We start from the raw sequence: 18,508 nt of genomic DNA on the forward strand, positions 1-18,508 counted from the left end.
TTCGTATTATTTTTATTCATCCAACTGTCGAAGATGTCAGTTTGTTTCATGTGAATTTATGTATGTCTATGGCTCGGTTTCTGTAAGAAATAAAAATAAAAATAAAAGTCTGTCGTGTCAAACTGAAATGAACCATATGTGAACAATAATAAAAAAATACAATATTTAGGCTACAAAATCTGTCAACGTGTTTTATATGAATTCCCTATGTATATGTTCTAACTTAAAGGTGCATTGTGTAATATTTCAAATTATTTATTAACATAAATGCAATATAATATATGCAACTATGTTTGCAGAGGTGTACATTTAAGTCCAAAATATTCCAAAACCATATCATGCCTAAAATCTAAGTAAATTATAGATGACTGATATTGATGTACAAGCACCAAACACAGATTATAAGTCTAAAAAATATACAAAAGCTATAAACTGGTTCTTTAAATCTGTTTTAATCATAATGTTTCAGGGTCAATAAATATGTTAAACACGAAAGAACTCAGCAAAATCAGGTTCTGTCAATGGGTTGGGTATCGGCACTTATGCTTCATTTTTTTTTTTTTTTAAATGTCTGAAACTTTACGAGATTGAAAACACTAAATACTTTTCCTATTCACGTTTTTAATGAGTATCTCTCTGGCTCTGCGCCAGTAAAAGTGTGAAAGCAGATTTTAATTTAGCAGGTGATCATGTGACACCATGAATATTCTATACATCGAATGATCGCACGCATTGAAGAGTTAAAATATTTTGCAAAGTGCACAAGCTACAAAGCAACTACCTGGCAACCGTCCCAGCATCTTGGAACCGAAGTTTTGAGGAGAAAAGCTCTACTCCTAATTTCTAGAGAAAAAAAAAAAAAGTTTCCTGTCTATCAAAAAGGCAAATGTTTAAACGCATGAAAAGAAAGTCAAAGAGTACCGGAGGTGCATGCACACATTAAATCTGCTCGAGCTGAAATGGAAATAATCGAACCGAGTGAGAGAAGCTGAGAAAACTTAAAAACAAAAACATTTTACCTTCAGCGGAAAAGGCTGAAGGTCACTTTGTGTGTCTCTTCCCCAAGCGTCTCTCTACAGTCTGTCCCCAGCTCTCCGGCTATCACAACCACCCGCACCGAACCCAATTACAGCCCAGCACTGCATCCCACGTCTCACTCGCACACACACACACACCCATGTGTCCACATCACACCACACGCCTCTCCCGGCGCGACACATCACACCCCGCACTCGGTGTCTCCGCACTCTCCGCCAGCCTCACGGCCGGGCCGAGAGAGAACTGGAACCACTAGGATTAAGATTAGGACTCGGTCCGAACGAGAGAGTAATGAGCGGGGACCGGCCACACAGAGTGTGATACACTTCCTGTTGAGGACAGGATGTGACTGGGTCAAAATCACACTCACCTTGTGTTAAAACACATTTAGCCCAAACAATGTCTCACCTTGAGACTAAAGCATTCCTGAGACCAGCGCACCAGTGTTTTATCCATTCTCTATTCCTGCCCCCGTATTGTGAAATATAGCAAGCGAGAGAGTAATTCAGGGCACGCTACAGTCTCAGAGTCCTGTGATTTCATTTGCGTAGAGGTAATAAAACTACTTCATAGGGCAAAGGATAAAACCAGCGGCATAATGCCACTAGAGACTTCGGTTAGTCCAGCCTGTCATAAGCTAATGGCAGCCGCATTATAAACGGATATAAATGGAAACTCAATACTGCCTTCCCTAATCAAAAAAGAGGAGAGGGAGGGAGCAAGTAGGCCAAGAGGGGAGAGTGGAGTGCGTAAGTCAAGGAGAAACAAAGTAAGACAGTTTCGATGGATTTGTCAGATCCTTGTCCTTAAATCGAGTCGTTTTTTCACTCTCTAAACTTGATAGCGGAAGCACAATGTGTCGACATCTGTTTGATGCTAATGTTTTTATCTAGGTGTCGTCATTTTTAGAGTGACATCCGCTTCTCAAATGTTCTCTATGTATTGTGCGAATGTTACTCTGCAAATAATTCTGCAACTTTTATAACTAAAATGTATATAAATCTATTTTTAAGGAGGTTAATGTAAAATACATGCGTGATCAATCTCCATACACAACACAAATGAAAGCCTTTGGTAAATGTTTGTATCAGCATTCATACAATCAGTATGCAGTCATTGTGATCTGGGAAGGGCCCAGATAGCATTACGACTAGATGACAGTTATTTTACTTTCACAGATCTCTGTAAATGTTTCCTCCTTGAGGCACCATTCCCACTGATACCATTAGATTTTCAGATTTCCTTGACGCAGAATGAACTCTAGAATCGGATATTTGTACACAAATATGACACTTAACATAGCACAGAGTATTTTTGTATAATGCTTGGCCAAACGATATTGTTCTTAGATTTCATACTGAATTACTGTTCTTATTTTTTTTTTTAAGTACCAAAGCCATTGTAGAAATTTCCTATGTACTTGTCACTCATTATTAGTTTCTGGAAACATTATTAGAAATCCAAAAATAATGGGGTTACAAAGTTTCTACTGTCCAACCTCGCACAAAATAAAACATCTTTTATAAATCACTGATATGACTCAAGTCATCTTATGAGGGAGAATATCTCACTAGTAGTAGTATTTACTTTAGGTATAAAAGCAGTTTTACCACCTGCACCTATGAAGTGTGAAAAGATAATTGCATGCACCAGATAATGAACAAACAATTACGGTGTTGTCCCTGTTATCATAAAAGTCTCTCTTGTTTACTGCAGTCTCAAATAGTTGTGCTTCGAGGTGTTCCCTTATTTGGCCACACTTATGTTTTTGCCTTTTAATATACTATCCCCACATCAGTCTCTCTGTCTGTTTGCCTTTGGCTACAGCTGATAATTATTAAATTGTGGGAGAGAACATAAACACATACACTCCATGACACAAGCATACGTGTAAATGCAACATCGGTACATACCAGAACAAAATGATGATGCTCACACACTGGTGTGAAAACCAGACGTCTCCATAATGCCCATCACACAGCACACACACATATACGAATAAAAGAAAATGTGCAGACCAGACCAGACAGCAGATAATGCAGGGCTTCAGACACGGCCTCTGTCTCTCATCAGTGGAGACACACACACACAGAGACGGGAGAGAGAAGCATCTTCAAAGGCCCATTTGAAAGAACACACCGCCGCCACTCTCTTTCGCCCCCCTCCTCCCACACTCCCAATATATATTCAAAGGCCATCCATTAACCTTTCACTCGCACAGACCTGTCTGTGATCTACTGCTCTCAGCTCACGCTTTGAAGAACACGGCACTCTTCCACCAACGACCACATGGAGAGGAGAGGAGAGGAGAGGAGAAAAGGGGAGGTGAAACAAGAGAGGAGAGGAGAGGAGAGGAAAAAAAGGGGAAGTGAAACAAGAGAGGAGAGGAGAAAATAAGAGGTGAAACTAGAGAGGAGAGGAGAGGAGAGGCAAGAGAGGAGAGGAGAAAATAAGAGGTGAAACTAGAGAACAAGAGAGAGGAGAGGAGAGAGGAGAGGAGAGGAGAGGAGAAACTAGAGAGAAGAGGAGAGAGAGAGAGGAGAGAGAGAAGAGAGAGAGAGAAGAGAAGAGAGGAGAGAGAGGAGAGAGGAGAGGAGAGAGAGGAGAGGAGAGGAGGGAGAGGAGAAAGAGAGGAGAAGAGGAGAAAATAAGAGGTGAAACTAGAGAGGAGAGGAGAGGAGAGGAGAAAGGGCAGGTGAAGCAAGAGAGGAGAGGAAAAAATAGGAGGTGAAACTAGAGAGGAGAGGAGAGAGGAGGAGGAGAGGAGGGAGAGGAGAGACAGAAAAAGGGAGGAGAGAAACTAGAGAGGGGAGGAGAGGACAGGAGAGCAGAGAGAGAAAGGCAGGTGAGAGGAGAGAGGAGAGGAGAGGTGAAACTAGAGAGGAGAGGAGAGGAGAGGAGAGGAGGTGAAACAGAGGAGAAGAGAAAATAGGAGGTGAAACTAGAGAGAGAGAGAGAGGAAAAATATAGGAGGTGAAACTAGAGAGGAGAGGAGAGGAAAAAGGGGAGGCAAAGGAGAGAGAAAAAAAAGGGAGGTGAAACTAGAGAGGAGAGAGAGAGAGGAGAGGAGAAGAGGAGAGGAGGAGGAGAGGAGAGGAGAAAGGGCAGGTGAAGCAGAGAGAGAGGAAAAAATAGGAGGTGAAACTAGAGAGGAGAGGAGAGCAGAGGAGAGGAGAAAAGGGGAGGTGAAACAAAGGAGAAGAGAAAATAGGAGGTGAAAGTAGAGAGGGGAGGAGAGGAGAGGAGAGGAGAGGTGAAACAGAGGAGAAGAGAAAATAGGAGGTGAAACTAGAGAGGAGAGGAGAGGAAAAAATTGGAGGTGAAACTAGAGAGGAGAGGAGAGGAGAGGAGAGGAGATACAAAAAAGATACAAAATGTGGAAAGGCAGAAAAAAAGATAACATGGCATAGAAAATGAAAGGGGAAACCAGACAAAAACTGAACAGACAACATGAAAAGAGAAGACAAGATGAGAAACAACAAAAAAACACATGTGATGAGAGATGGAAGGAATTTGAGGAAAAGAGTGAATTTTCTGTGTATATGCTAAAGACAGACCCAAGAGTGGTGTGATTCATAGCAACAGCAGCACACTAAAATCAACATCACAGATTTTTTTTTAAAGCATCACACATTGAGCAAACAGTAAGACTCCCTTCCAACTGCATTCATGCTCTGATTAAGCAGCAGAGCCGCCGCTTTATTTATGCATTAAAATCAGCCAATACATGTATGAATTCAACCCTCGCTGCTTCAAAAGCCCATGAATGCTGCATCCATGCAGCCCAAACAAATTCCTCCCTCATTAAACATTCAGACAGGAAAGAGCTCGGAGAAAAATACGGCAAAACAGCTGGCCCTCTAGAGCTGAATGAGAACTCAAGAAGAGGAGGAAAAAGAGAGAAAAAGTGTGCGCTACATGACTGCAGGTCTTTCCACAAGAGCGACCATGAAGTGAGGACTTAAGTGTATGTAAGATGAGAACAGATTGGAGCAGTCAGAGGGACCACTGCTGCAATCACACACACAAACACAGATAAATAAACACATGCGCACTAAATGAAACCACCATGTCAAGACTTCATCATGCACCCATGAGTGGTCCGTACGCAACCCCATTAAAGAGCACTAATGTCGTTTCACAGCCTGTCTGCACATTTGCGAGCAGCGAAGGAAGCAGCTACTTTGGCTGTTTGCAAGGGGGTATGTGTCTGCGTCTGTGTCTTTGAGAGTCTGCAGGCAGAATCCGAGACATGCTCCAGACGAGACATAACTACGTTTCGAATAAAGTGCTGAACTGCAACGTGACGGCGAACGGCACTAACCCGAGCTGAATGTGGTTACTTAAAGATGCATTGTAAAGTCTCCAAAACGGAATAGCAGAAATAACAGAAATAATGTTTGTTTCCGAACAGGTTTCTCGAACACTCCAATGTTCAGCTCGAATATGTGTATTGTACCCGAAGAAAGTTATCCGTTAGCATTCCCAATTATCTCAATGGACAGCTGTTTGGATGCCACAGGAACATATTATTTAAAATCCGCAAGCTTTGCTCAAGGATGTTCAGTTTTGCAGATACGGCTTTTTTAGCCAATTACCGGAGACAGCCATAAAAGCAATGTGGCTAAAACATTTTGGGTTGAACTTTCGAAGCATTTCAGTCATTCTGCGTTCCAGACTTCCACCTCCAATTAAACAAGACAAACACGCTCAAATTGTAAGTATTTTACTGCTTAGAGAATTGGTGGCAAATTTTACGATCTCATTCAGGGTTGGGGTTAGGGAACCTTCATGCATATTTATCTATATTGTCGCACAGATGAAATCTTACCAAATCATAATTTCAAAAACATCTGAAATTGTTGGGTTATATTTTATTTTGATAGCCTGCTTTAGATATTGTAATAACTATTGTAACTACATGTCAGCTAACTCAGAGCAGACTGTTAGGTTAGGTTTGTGGTTAGTGTAATAAGTTGGCATATACTAGTAAAGTTTCTCATAGTATGTTGTATGTTGTAGAGTTACAGTTATTAAACAGACTGCTGAGTTTATGACTGCTAATTACTCTTAATAGAATGTCTGAAATGGAATATCAAAAAAATAAAGTGTTATGAATTGTTTCAGTTTGAAAATGGCACATATTGGTAGCTTAAAAGTACACATTGAAATAAAACTTTCAGTTGCAGTTTTGTTTCTTTTTTGGAAAGAAAACGTTTTGAAAACTTCAAACTTTTTCAGAAATTTATTTCAGAATACACAGTTTAAAAAAAAAAAAAAAAGGCATCAAAAGATAAAGCCTTTGAGGCCAGAATGCCCTTTCTTTGGAGGAATAGTTCAGCTCACGATGCTGAACTATTCCTCCGCGTTGAACTGCATTATTTTTATTTATTTACTTATTGGTGCATTTAAAGATTAAACTTGACACAGCAACAAGTACAAATCTAAAAAAATCATTCTTTTAGACTGTGGCGGTAAAGTACCCAGTCTAATTTATGTTTCTCGGGTGGATAGTAGACAAGCTACAGAGAGTGATACTTGAACACTACTACCAAATCAATAAATCCATTGTGACATCTATTATAGGCAGCCAGGCAAAAAAAATAAAAATAAAAAATACTTAGCAAAAGTTTCAGCTCATATCCTCTGAGCCATGGTGTTCACATGGGGATAAAAACTCGAATCTGACTTGCAACATAACATTTTCCTATTTCTTTCTCCCCGTCATACCACACATTATTCACCATCAAATCAATCCCTGAAAGATTTGAAGTTTTTTTTTGTCGAACATCCCATTTCACCGAGAAACACATCAGATTACAGACGTAAAATGGCTTGCAAACAGCACTTCGTGTTGACTTCAAACTGATTACACCCTTCGAAAGTAGAATGGAAATCTTTCCACTCAGCGAACCAATCAAACGGCACAACAATCACCGGCAGTGCTGCTTACCCTACGACATTTCAGAGCTGCATGAAACCATCCATGCTCCCGGCATCAACGGTGAGCGATGTTCGACATTAATTTGTGTCACTCAACATCTCAAGGTCTCACTCACTAGAAAAGCCATAAATTAAGTCTTTGAGGGAGAATATTTGACAAATGAGTGAGCATTAGAGTGAAGAGTGACAGTACTAGGCTGCAGAGTGGGAATATTCCACTGCGAATCAGGAGTGTGAGATCAAGGGGTGAGCGTCAGACTGAGAAGTGATTTTATGCGAGATGTGAGAGCGTTACATGCAGGAGTCAGAGTATTAGACTGAGTAAAAGTATGAGATACGCTGGAGAGTGTTTGAGTGAGCTGTTAGAGTACTAGACGGTGTTGTACGAAGGAAGAAATTAGACTCCAAATCTGTGGACAAAAGGAAGTATTAAGGGGATCAGAACGTGAGAAATTTTGCAGAGGAAGTGTGTCTGTGTCTATATATACACTCAAGACATACGCGCACGCACACACACACACACACACACACACTCAACGCCTAAGAAGTGTAGGTTCATAAGCATGCCTAGCAGCAATTTGTGATTATTAGTTTTGACATTCAAACCGAAAAAATGTTTTGCACGCATTTGAGTCCATAGAGAAAAATATAATCATTTATTTGCTTTGGATTGCAAAGTAATTTGCCACATTGTTATAAGCTAAAACCTGAAACTGTCAAACAAAGTGAATGTAAGACAGATAATATGCAGTCAAATCAAGCTTTTAAAATGTGCATCAATTAGAGCATGCGTTTTTGGTTGTTTGTTTGCTTTTTAACAAGGGCATGTCAGCAATCTTTTAGATTAGTAATTCACAAAGTAAACAGTAATTAAAAACGTACCGCAGGGTACGTAGGTATAGCTTTCATCTAACCATACATGTACATACATGTCATACATTTTAACCACAATTAGCCTGTTTGATGACATTAAAAGATTACTTAAGGATCACGATGCAGACCTCAATAAATTAATTGTAAATTGAGTCTTTATTAATCTTTACCTCAAAAAATATATCAAAATTTTATTCATTTAAAACGTAATAAACTTTTGCTTTTATATAAAATGCAATGCTTTTATACATTTTTAAAAGTACACGTAAGAATAATTATGCTGTTTCATTTTTACAAATATATACACTGAATTAATATTTATTACACTAGGTGGACCAAATATTTTGAAATGGTAAGACACAGTATTTTTATTTATTTATTTTTTATTTTATTTCATTTCATTTCACTCAACAAGGCAATAAATATGCAATGTATTCCTGAGATGGCTGAAGCTGAACTTTCAGCAGCCATCACCTCAATCTGTCACTGCCGAAAACTGTTTTTCAAAATTCTCTGATGAACAGAAAGTTCAAAAGAACAGCATTTATTTGAAATGGCGACATTATAAATATACATATTTATATATTTGTCTGTGTTTAGTCATTGGAATATAAAATTGTGACAACCAGCTTCAGTCTCTTATATACAGAGTATATACATCCATACACACACACACACACACACACACACACACACAAAAAGGCGGCGAAAACAGCATAAATGAGAAACAGAATTATGTGCTCTATGTGAGTGTGTGTTATTTGTGGCACGCTTTAATGGCAACACAAGACGATCAATGAGCCCATAGAGGAACGAAGGCTTCCTTATTTCTCCAAATTGCCTGTGCTAGCAGCACAACCTTGATAACACTCAATTGATTATTAATGCATTATTAATCCAGAGCCAGGTCACAGAGACAGCTGGAGGCACTCATGCACACACACACACAAACACACACACGTGCACGCACACACGTACAACACATTGATGAAGCGGCTCCGTGCTCGGGGCCAAAACGTGTCCAATGGAACACTGAGTACATCACATCAATTCACAGCAGCAGAACCAGGCAAATTAAACACAGGAAATACAGCGGCCACCAAATACACCTGGACAAGCAAACTCTGCACGCTCCTCTGCTCTCTGGGCCTGGCACGGGCCCCGCAGAGCAGCAGATGGTGCGGTGGTGTCGGAGTGGAAGGGCACTAGCTGGACAAACCCCCACTACCTCCCCTGTCCCCAGACCTCAGGCTCATCACATCCACACCAGCTTTACTGCACACATGGGTCCTTCCATCCACCACACACTCACATGCATATACAATGACCCATTTAGACCAGTATAAGCCAGTCATATACATATGCCATCTTTTTTGCATGTGTGTGCTTCGCTAAACTATAAAATCTGTTTTTTTTTATCCGTGTGAAATTTCCTGTAAACCGATAACTGATACAAAGTATAACAATACTTAAGTTTTGAGGTTTTGAGGCAGATTTCACACATCGATTTGAATCTTATTCACAAGCTCTTGATTGGCGTTCAGTTCAGATTTAGATTCCCTAATGATTCATCTGAATAAAGATGTACAATAAGGGTTGATTTTTCTCAGTCTCTCAACTAATGTTGTTAAACATTCAGAGAACACTGTCACTTAAAAATGAACAAAACATTTAGATAAAATCAACATCCAAAAAAAAAAAGTAAAAAAAAAAATTAAAAAAGTTATTGCTTTTGATTACAGATTGACTACTGCTATTGATTTATAACAACAAATTGAAATTAAATAAGCATTGCTCACTGAATTTGAATTAAATAAAAATGTTAATCAGACCTTGACCTTAAACAGTCTTTGCAAGTGAGTGTAAACCTTCAAAACTGTAGTTGTTTTTCTCTTTCATGGGAGCTAATGAAGATTATCCTTTCTGATGCATTTTCTACTTCAATAGTAACAGATCTGACTTAAGGTTATACAATTTTGGAGAGGCTAGCAATAGAAATATAGCTTAAAAGCATAACATAAATACATTTAAACCACTTATCTTGTGATTGCTATCGGGATATGAAGAGATTTTCAACCAGCATAACAAAAATTGTTTTTTGAACCAAATCACCTAGTCTGCCTTTAATCGCAAAGATATTAGAAGGCTTCTCTATCGCCCCCTGGGTACAGAAGTTACCTCTACAGTATGAGAAAATGTATATATAATGGGACTGAAAATTTGTAGTGTGTTGGCCAAGCATTTGCATCTGCGTTGGTGTACGTAGCCTGAAGTTACAACCAAAAAAATGACATTAGAAATTCCAGAAAAAACAACAACAAATTCAGCAGCTTGCTGTGCAACGATCTGAAGAGGAGTAAGTAGAGTACAAACCCTGGGCAGAGGGGCTGACGTTGCTCAGGGTGATGGTGCAGGTAAAGAGGATCCAGAGAGCGAGAGCCATGCTGTGGATGGAGCGAAGGGTGGCGGGGGGAGTGCGGTCAGCGGGAGCTTGAATGCGGAGCACTCCTTCCCTCACGCCCTCTCACTGATGGAGAACCTGGTGAGAAGAGAACGAGAGAGACAAATGAGAGAGAGAGATCAATACTAATAGCAGGACCTAAATTCTTACTGTCGGCCTTTCCCTTCAGTGGCTCAATAAAAAAAAGGCAGTACTGCCCTGTAATTCTGTTCATTCTGTCAAAGCGAGATGCCCGTTATTGCTCCAACCAGATCCGTGCTTTCTGACTCTGCACGGCCCATTTCACGTCGCACTTACTCAACATAATTGAGAGGAGCTCTAGGCGCACATTTGGCGCCGGTCAGGTGGAGTTAGACGACCAGAGCTGAAGGGCGGCCATTTTGTTCTCACGTTAACACGGCAACAGCTGTTCCCTGTCCAACGTAACTATTCCGTGATGCTGGTTGCCAATAATTTAGTAGTAAACAAGTAAACAAAAACAAAACATATGCTTTTATATGGATCCAAACGACTCCAGAAAAACACCAACAATTTAATGTATGCTTGTTTTTTTACATTCCAAAACATTTCCGTATTATTAGATAAATCAGTCCGTGGTCAATTTTGTCTTTTAAGTTGACTTTTGTCATTGTTTAACAATCGTTTGCAGAGAATCTGGGTTCCTCTGTCCATTCTGTCAATGTGAAACTTCAACGAGATCCATGTATCCCGGCTCTGCACGGCCCATTTTGCATTGCAGTTATTCAAAATAACTGAAATGAGCTCTAGGCGCAAACTGGGAAAAAATCCGGTAGATGGCTAGAGCTGAATGGAGGCCATTTTGTGTTGGACAGCTGTTTCCTGTCCAACACAAATATTCTGTGTTGCTGTTAGCTGATAATTTAGTAGTAACCACAAAACAAAAGCAGAACATCTGCTGTTCAAATATGTTTTTTAATGAATTGTTCAGAAAAAGGCCAGAAACATGCAGCTGATTGAAGTTATGGAAGTTTTATTGTTTTAGATAACCGCTGATGTGGAATTTTATTGTTGATCTGGAGGCGAAGTCACTTCTCAAGCAAAGAGACTCGTACAGCAGGATTTTAGGTGTCAGGAAAAACTTTATTGACCAGTCTGAGATAGCCGCAGTCCGCCTCCCCCCTCTTGGTCTCTGTCTCCCTTTTTTAAACCCCTGCTAGCGTACATACCCCACATACCATTTGAGCAGATGAGTTCAATCTTAGGGAATTTTTGTCTTTGTCCTTTGTCTGTTCCATAGGGTCTGTGCGTGTGTGTTTGACATGAGGCTCTCCTTATTTATGGTTTCTTTCTATGAGAACTTGGTGACTTCTGACCTTTTTAGAATTTACCAGTTGATTTGTGTCTTGCAGACCCAACTGCCTTTGCACGCAATCTTCTAGCAGCAGACACCATTATGTTTAAGAATGACACCATTATGTTTAAGAATGGCACAAAAGTAACATGTAGTTAACTCATAACGTATAGAAATTATAAAATAAAGCTGAAGGAAAACTTTGTCACCGGCAGCCATTTTGTTGTTGCACTAACACTACCTGTTTCCTGTTAAACACCCCTGAAAAAAATAGCACATGCTGGTTAGGTATGTTTTGAAGCTGGGATGCTGGCCATGTGCTGACAAAAAACCAGCATAAACCAGTTTAAACCAGCATCCAAACTTCAAAAGATACCTAACCACCATATGCATTTTTTTTCAATAGGGACAACTATTCTGTGATGCTGTCTGCCAATAATTTAAGACTAACCAAGTAAACAAAATCTCATCACATGTTGTTTAAATTTGAAGCTATGAACAAATGAACAAATCCATGCAAACTTGATTTCTAAAATTACGTTTCAAAATGTGCCCAAAAGCATCCATTAGCAGGCAATAGAGTTTTAGAATTTTCTCTTTTAGATTGAATATTGCAATGGTGGTGCTACCTTTGGAAGAGAATCTCAAATGTGACCTATAGATCTGTCAAAGTGAGATTTTGCCCAATTTAACTCCGACCAGATCCATGTTTTCTGACTTTATCCTCGCCATTTTACATCGCAATTGTTCAGAATAACCCGAACGAGAGGAGCTCTAGGTGCAAACCAGACACAGATCAGGTTCAGCTTAGAGCTGAACAGCAGCCATTTTGTTCTTGCTCTAACACATCAACAGCTGTTCTTGTCCAACAGCAATATTCTGTTCTGCTGTTTGCCAGTAATTTAGTAGTAACCAAGTAAACAAAAGCAAAACACATGCTGTTCAAATATGAACTCGAAGGAATTGTTTAGACTAAGGCCAGAAACCTACAAATGATTCTTTTCAGCTCACAAACTGTGAGTGTCCAAATGCATTCTCTAGGTATTTGAGTAACCCATCCCATTCTAACTAAAATCTAGGTAAAATACAAAAGCAATACGGCACTCTAATACTATCAAAGCTACATGCCCGCTGTTTCCCTGTTAAAAAAACTAGCTGGTTAGCATGATTGCTGGTTAAACTGGTGCTTAGCTGGACATGTGCTAGTCTTGAGCTAGTTTCAGCTTAAGGACCAGCTTAAACCAGCAGCCATTCTTTAAAACATACCTACCCAGCATATGCTAATTCTTAGAACCATGTTAGATCTATGTTTTGTGGCGCTTTTTACATTACACTTATTCAAAACAACTGCGAGATGCTCTAGATGCATGGTTGACAACGTCAGGTACAGTTAGACGGGTACAAATTAACACCGGCCATTTTGTTTTGCGCTAACGTGGCAACACCTGCTCCCTGGCAAACACTTCTGTTTAGCTATAAATATTTTGCGTTGCTGGTCGCCAATCATTTGGAAGTAACCAAATAAACAAAAGCGAAACATATGCCGTTCTGTAAATTAGAATAAAATGTTTGGCCTGGGGCCCGTTACTTGAAAACAAACGCTTCGAACAAAGAAAGTTTAATTTCACATGTTATCCATTCCAAAATGTATCAAAACTCAGTTTTTACTTTTAGGTAAATCTGCAACAGTCTGATGAGAATCTTGCTGCAATGATACAAAAAACAATACTGTAAGTACACAAATTCTTTTAAAGCATTATTTCCTGCCACTGTTGCTCAAACCGGATCCATGTTTTCCAATTGTGCACGGTCCGTTTCACATCACACTTACTCAAAATAATTGAGAGGAGCTCTGGGCACACACTTGACGGCGGTCAGGTACAGTTAGAAAGCTAGAGCTGAACGTCGGCCATTTTGTTCTGCGCTAACACGGCAACAGCTGTTCCCTGGCAAACACTTCAGTTCCAGTCATTCCGGAGCTTGATTGGACGTGACGTGTTACATATGCATGGATGTGAACGTACGGCCCACCGCAGGACATGCGACATGCAAACGCCAAGAGTGGCCGTTCTGTGCACGTTTAAAAGAGAGAGAAATACGAAGGTATAAAAAGGCTCTGGAAGTGAGAGCGAGCGAGAGAGAGTGGACAGTTTCGAGTCAGTACTGCCAGAGGGCTCGCACATCTCATTTGCCTAATGAAATAAATCACAGTCTGGAAGTTTCTTTCATTTGTTCTTGGAGGCTGCTCTTCCTTCAGGGCTGAAAGGAAAAACGACAGAAATGCATTGAATTATTAGAGCTAATGCTGCCCCTGCTGTGCGTTCAGAAAGAACAGACAGACTGTACTGCGTGTTTATTGGGAGGAGAACCTGTGTGTGCCTGTGTGTGTGTGTGTGTGTGTGTGTCTCTCTTCAAGGGGATTCACTTTGATCCTCATAACCCTCTACCCACTCTTTTTATTGATCTTCCCTAGTCATAGATGTGAAAAATAGATTGGCAATAACAAAAAAAAAAGAAGAAAAAGAGGAAATCCTCACACACAAACATTTTTTTCCATTGGCATAGGCCTAATGGTTTTAATACTGAGCTAATTATATTTACTGTTCCCCAAACCCTACATAAAGCCCTAAACTTAACCTTTGTGAAAAAAAAAAATACAAACTAATGTAGAAGGTACTGTGGCCTACTTAACCTTTTGAATGTGACAAACTTAAAAAGTAAAAAAAAAAAAAACATTCTGTGGGAAATCATGTAAAGCAGCACTTGATTTTATTAATTACAATTTAATGCATCATTGGAAGTAGATAAATAACATACATTTGTTAATTACTCTCCTGCATGGCCTTGGTTACATGAGAAAAAAAAATCAATAAAAAAAACTGATTGCACAGACGAATCACGCAGAATTAGATCAGGGACGGATATTTCAAAACTACGTTCCCCCTCTTTGTCCCTTTTTAAACGGTCTACTTAAAAAGATTTACACTAGTATTCAAACATCGGGGCTCGATAAGTTCCATTTTCGAATAACGCATGAATGGATTTGATGAAGAGCTCTGAAAAACTGGACATGAGGCTATGTCTCCACAATATTTAGACCAAACTTTGTTATGTCAACCGTGTCCTGAGGTTACCTGCACAGTTTCAGCAAAGTGCCACCTACTGGTCAGAAGATATCAAAAACGAAAGAATCGCTCTAAGGCTGTATTTCTGCTGTGCTTTAGCATATTTCCACCAAACTAAGTGCATGTTATTATCACACCTAGTTAATCATATAAGAAGAATTTGGGAGTAGTGCCACATATCAGTAAAAAGTTATAAATTATTAAGTAATATTACTTGTGACATTTTCAGCTAGTTTGAGTAAAATCATCTTAAAATATCTATAATTACTTAAATGTCTTAAAACACATAGTAATTGTTTTTAAGACGTCTTGCTACGGATGCATTTATTTGATTAAAAATAGCAAAACGGCAATATCGAGAAATATTATTACCATTTAAAATTTCTATTTTAATATTTCAAAGTGAAGGAAAGGTGATTTTTCAGCCAGTCCGGTTCCAGTTTTTTTTTTTTTTGATATAGATTATTTTTATTTTGTCTTTATAGTTAATCACCCAGTGCATATAAATGCTGAAAAAAACACCTTATTTAAACAAATAAATATCTTACTGTGCCCAAAATTTTAGATATCAGCTAAAGACTTGCTGATTGCTAAAGCCGTTCAAGCGGCTGGTATGAAGGGGAGGGACATTCCCTTTCTAGAGCGTTTAATTGGACAAAAATTTATAAACGCCCCCAAGTACCAGATGATCAATCAAGATGACTTTAGGGGCTCTTTAAGAGCGATCAATTTCAAATTCTTGCATTCAGTGTCAAGCCAGGCAGCGGTTTGCACATTCTCTGCTTCCTCCCAGCTCCCATCCATTCCATTCCTTCTTCCTGCTCTCTTCCTTCATCATTCCAGCCATCACTCCATCCTCCCTCTCTCCTCCCCATGACCTTCTCTGATATTTACCCTCCTCTCCTGTGGCACTGCAAAAACCCACAGCCACCGGCACAGTAGAAGAGACTGACCAATAAAATCGGCCACGACAGAAAAGCAGCCCACTTGCGTGCAGGCAAGACAAAGCATCAAAGTCTGGGAGGTAAAAAAAAAAAAGGGAAAACAAACATGGAAGTATGCACACAGCCCTTCCTCCTGCTGTCTGCATGTTACTAATGGTCAGAAAATGCTCCCCTCCTGGGAGGCACCACCGTCTCTATTTTTTCCTCCCGCTTTTGTAGCTGTTAATAAGAAAAAAATTGTCTTTCAACCTCTTTCTTTTGATCTTGCCTCTGTCTGCACTCGGCACAATGGCACTCCTGCGGTCCCAGCTGATAAAGGACCGGAGAGAGAGAGAGAGAGAGAGGAAGGTAGAGAGCAAAAGAAAGAGATGCAGCAGGCGGTCTTAGGAGCCCGTGCTGGTTGAGAGGGGAGCAGTGCAGCGTGGGTATTCACTATGAGCTTGCCTTAGGGCAGTGACTGACCTTTTGCTCTGATCTGATCTGCCATTATAATCAGTGTTGCTGTTCCAGTGAAGAGGATGGTAATATTTCTCCCAGCGCAGAGAGATAGGTAGATAGGCTCTCGCTCTTATCCAAAGGATCCCATAGGAACAAGGGATCACTTATGTAATCTCTTTAATGTCTCAATTGTTTCTCCTAGTCAGCAAAGACTTTAAAGGGAGAGCAGATAGAGGTTTCGTCTTAAAGTTGCGATGAGATGAATGTAGCGATAGTTTTTTCGTCCACATTGTGACGCACATCCAAGCGAAATTAATTACCGAAAAAGCCGAATGTAAGACATGGGGAGGTTTCATAAAATGAAATGACCGAAAAGATCAAAAATTTGCGAAGCCAAAATATACTCGAAACCTTAAAGAAAAAAAAACGAATAACAGATTACGCAGTAGGATTAAGAAAATGCAATGCATATATTTGAATTGAAAATGACTAAACTAAAGCTAAAAGTTAAAGAAAATGAATTACCGAAACGAACGAAAAAAGGAACGTATGGAAAAAAATGTTCTAAATATTAAGTTAAAAAATCTGCGGTATTCGTTCTATTCGCACACAATAGTATAAAAATATAATTGCATTTCAGAGATAATAATAATAAATAAATAAACTGTACACATATATTAAGACTTCTCAGTTGCAAAAGAACAAACGCATAACTATGAAATGAATCACAGGAAAAAGAAACCAATAAAGGAAGATGTATGAATGATGCGCATTTGAACATCTATTTATCTGGAGACAGCCTTGATCCAAGGCAAATAACCTAATTATCCAGTTACATTAGATCATTACTATAATCACCACAATCATTATTATCTATTTGCTTAGCAGACACACTCATCTAGCACGACGCACCATACATCTATTTTACACATGCCGCAGGTTGCTCAGAACCACTAACTGCCTCGTTCGATAATGCATGTTCATTTATTTTGAGGCAAGAGGCAATTGCCCACTACAAAGGAAGCTTATGTTAGAGAGAGATAAAGTAGAAAACGATGCCGGATAAGATCAGCAAAAAACAGCATCTACTTTTGGCAGAATCTATAACAAAAATGAACTATTTATGCTATATAATTTATAGAATCCTGTGTAAATTAAAATATATTTTCTGTGAATGTGCGAATTGCGATCTTGCATAATCGAATTCAAATATTATTAATAAAAAAAAAAAAAATGGACGAATAACAAGGTGCAGTAAATGATAAAACCTTGAATGCAAAAAAACAGTGTGTTAATAATTAAGATAATAAATGAAAATAATAGTTCACAATATTAAGCAGCAAAACAAACTGTCATTATTTTCGGCTCAAACGTACATGCACGCAGAAATTGCACCACTAGCAGATTAGCATAGTTTACGCAGCGCTAACGCACACGGAGCGCACAAACAACGCTATCGACACTAGCAATTAATTCTTAGTCAATTCCCTCTTTTTTCTCTCGTTTACCTCTGAGTAATGTTGTGGTTCCCTGTTTGCGGTTATCAGTGGCTGCATTAGCGTTACGCAAACTTAGCTAATGCCTATCTCGTAAGTGGCGGTCAGGCATTCTGTGGTCGTTCGGCTTTCAGGGCGAGCACAATGCAAGAATAATGACAGCAGCTTGGTGAGAGGAGAGAGCCGGATCGTTCACTCGGACCGGTCAGGAACGCTAGATTAAATTCCTACAATTAGTCGTCCGAGACATTAGCGCGAGGCTGGGAACCGAGCTTCCAGAGATGTAATTCATTTATTAGCCTCTTGACCCCTTTAAAGTAATCGCCTCTCAAATGGAGATAATCGCCACATTCTTCCTTTTTAAAATCCGAAGACATGCCATGAAATATCATTACGGTTGTCTCCCGCACACCTCCATCCCCCGTAAGTCTCAATATCGTTCCATGCCCTTTACCATCAAACTCCTGTTTTACCAGACAAAATTATGACAGTCACCGGTAAATTCAATTTAATGAGATGCAAATTTGGTAAAAGGACAATTCGGGCCGCTCAGGTTGATGTCGTTATGCATGTCAAAAATCCCTCATTAGCAGACGCCTATGAATCGGATTACTGAATAATGAGGGTGTGTTAGCCTCAATCTTTCCACCGAATTTGACAGAGGGCTTTATCTGTGTCCAATGTATTCATCCTGTCTAATGCGCAAGGTGATTCAGTTAAAGCTCAGCAGACTGGTATGGTGGACTGATGCGTTGCCCCGAATTAGCTCCTGATCTCCATAATTGATCTATAAATCTACTCTGACACTGAGCTTCGTCGTACTCCCATTTACATCAACAGTAATAAAGCATATCCTCCACGGTGCATCTCACAGACAG

The 18,508-nt window shown here is 39.6% G+C and overlaps 1 protein-coding gene across 2 annotated transcripts in view; it reads right to left on the reverse strand.

Moving 5' to 3' along the window:
• The window catches only part of adgrl1a (adhesion G protein-coupled receptor L1a), a 146,509-nt gene that overhangs the window by 72,332 nt on the left and 55,669 nt on the right, over window positions 1–18,508 (reverse strand). For both annotated transcript variants that reach the window (XM_043235353.1, XM_043235352.1), the window contains exon 2: window positions 10,228–10,393. In XM_043235353.1, coding sequence (XP_043091288.1) covers window positions 10,228–10,297 — 70 coding nt within the window. In that variant the 5' untranslated portion in view covers window positions 10,298–10,393. The remainder of the gene's footprint in view (window positions 1–10,227; window positions 10,394–18,508) is intronic.

The sequence above is a fragment of the Puntigrus tetrazona genome, chromosome 3 (assembly GCF_018831695.1).
Source record: "Puntigrus tetrazona isolate hp1 chromosome 3, ASM1883169v1, whole genome shotgun sequence".
NCBI classification, from domain to species: domain Eukaryota; kingdom Metazoa; phylum Chordata; class Actinopteri; order Cypriniformes; family Cyprinidae; genus Puntigrus; species Puntigrus tetrazona.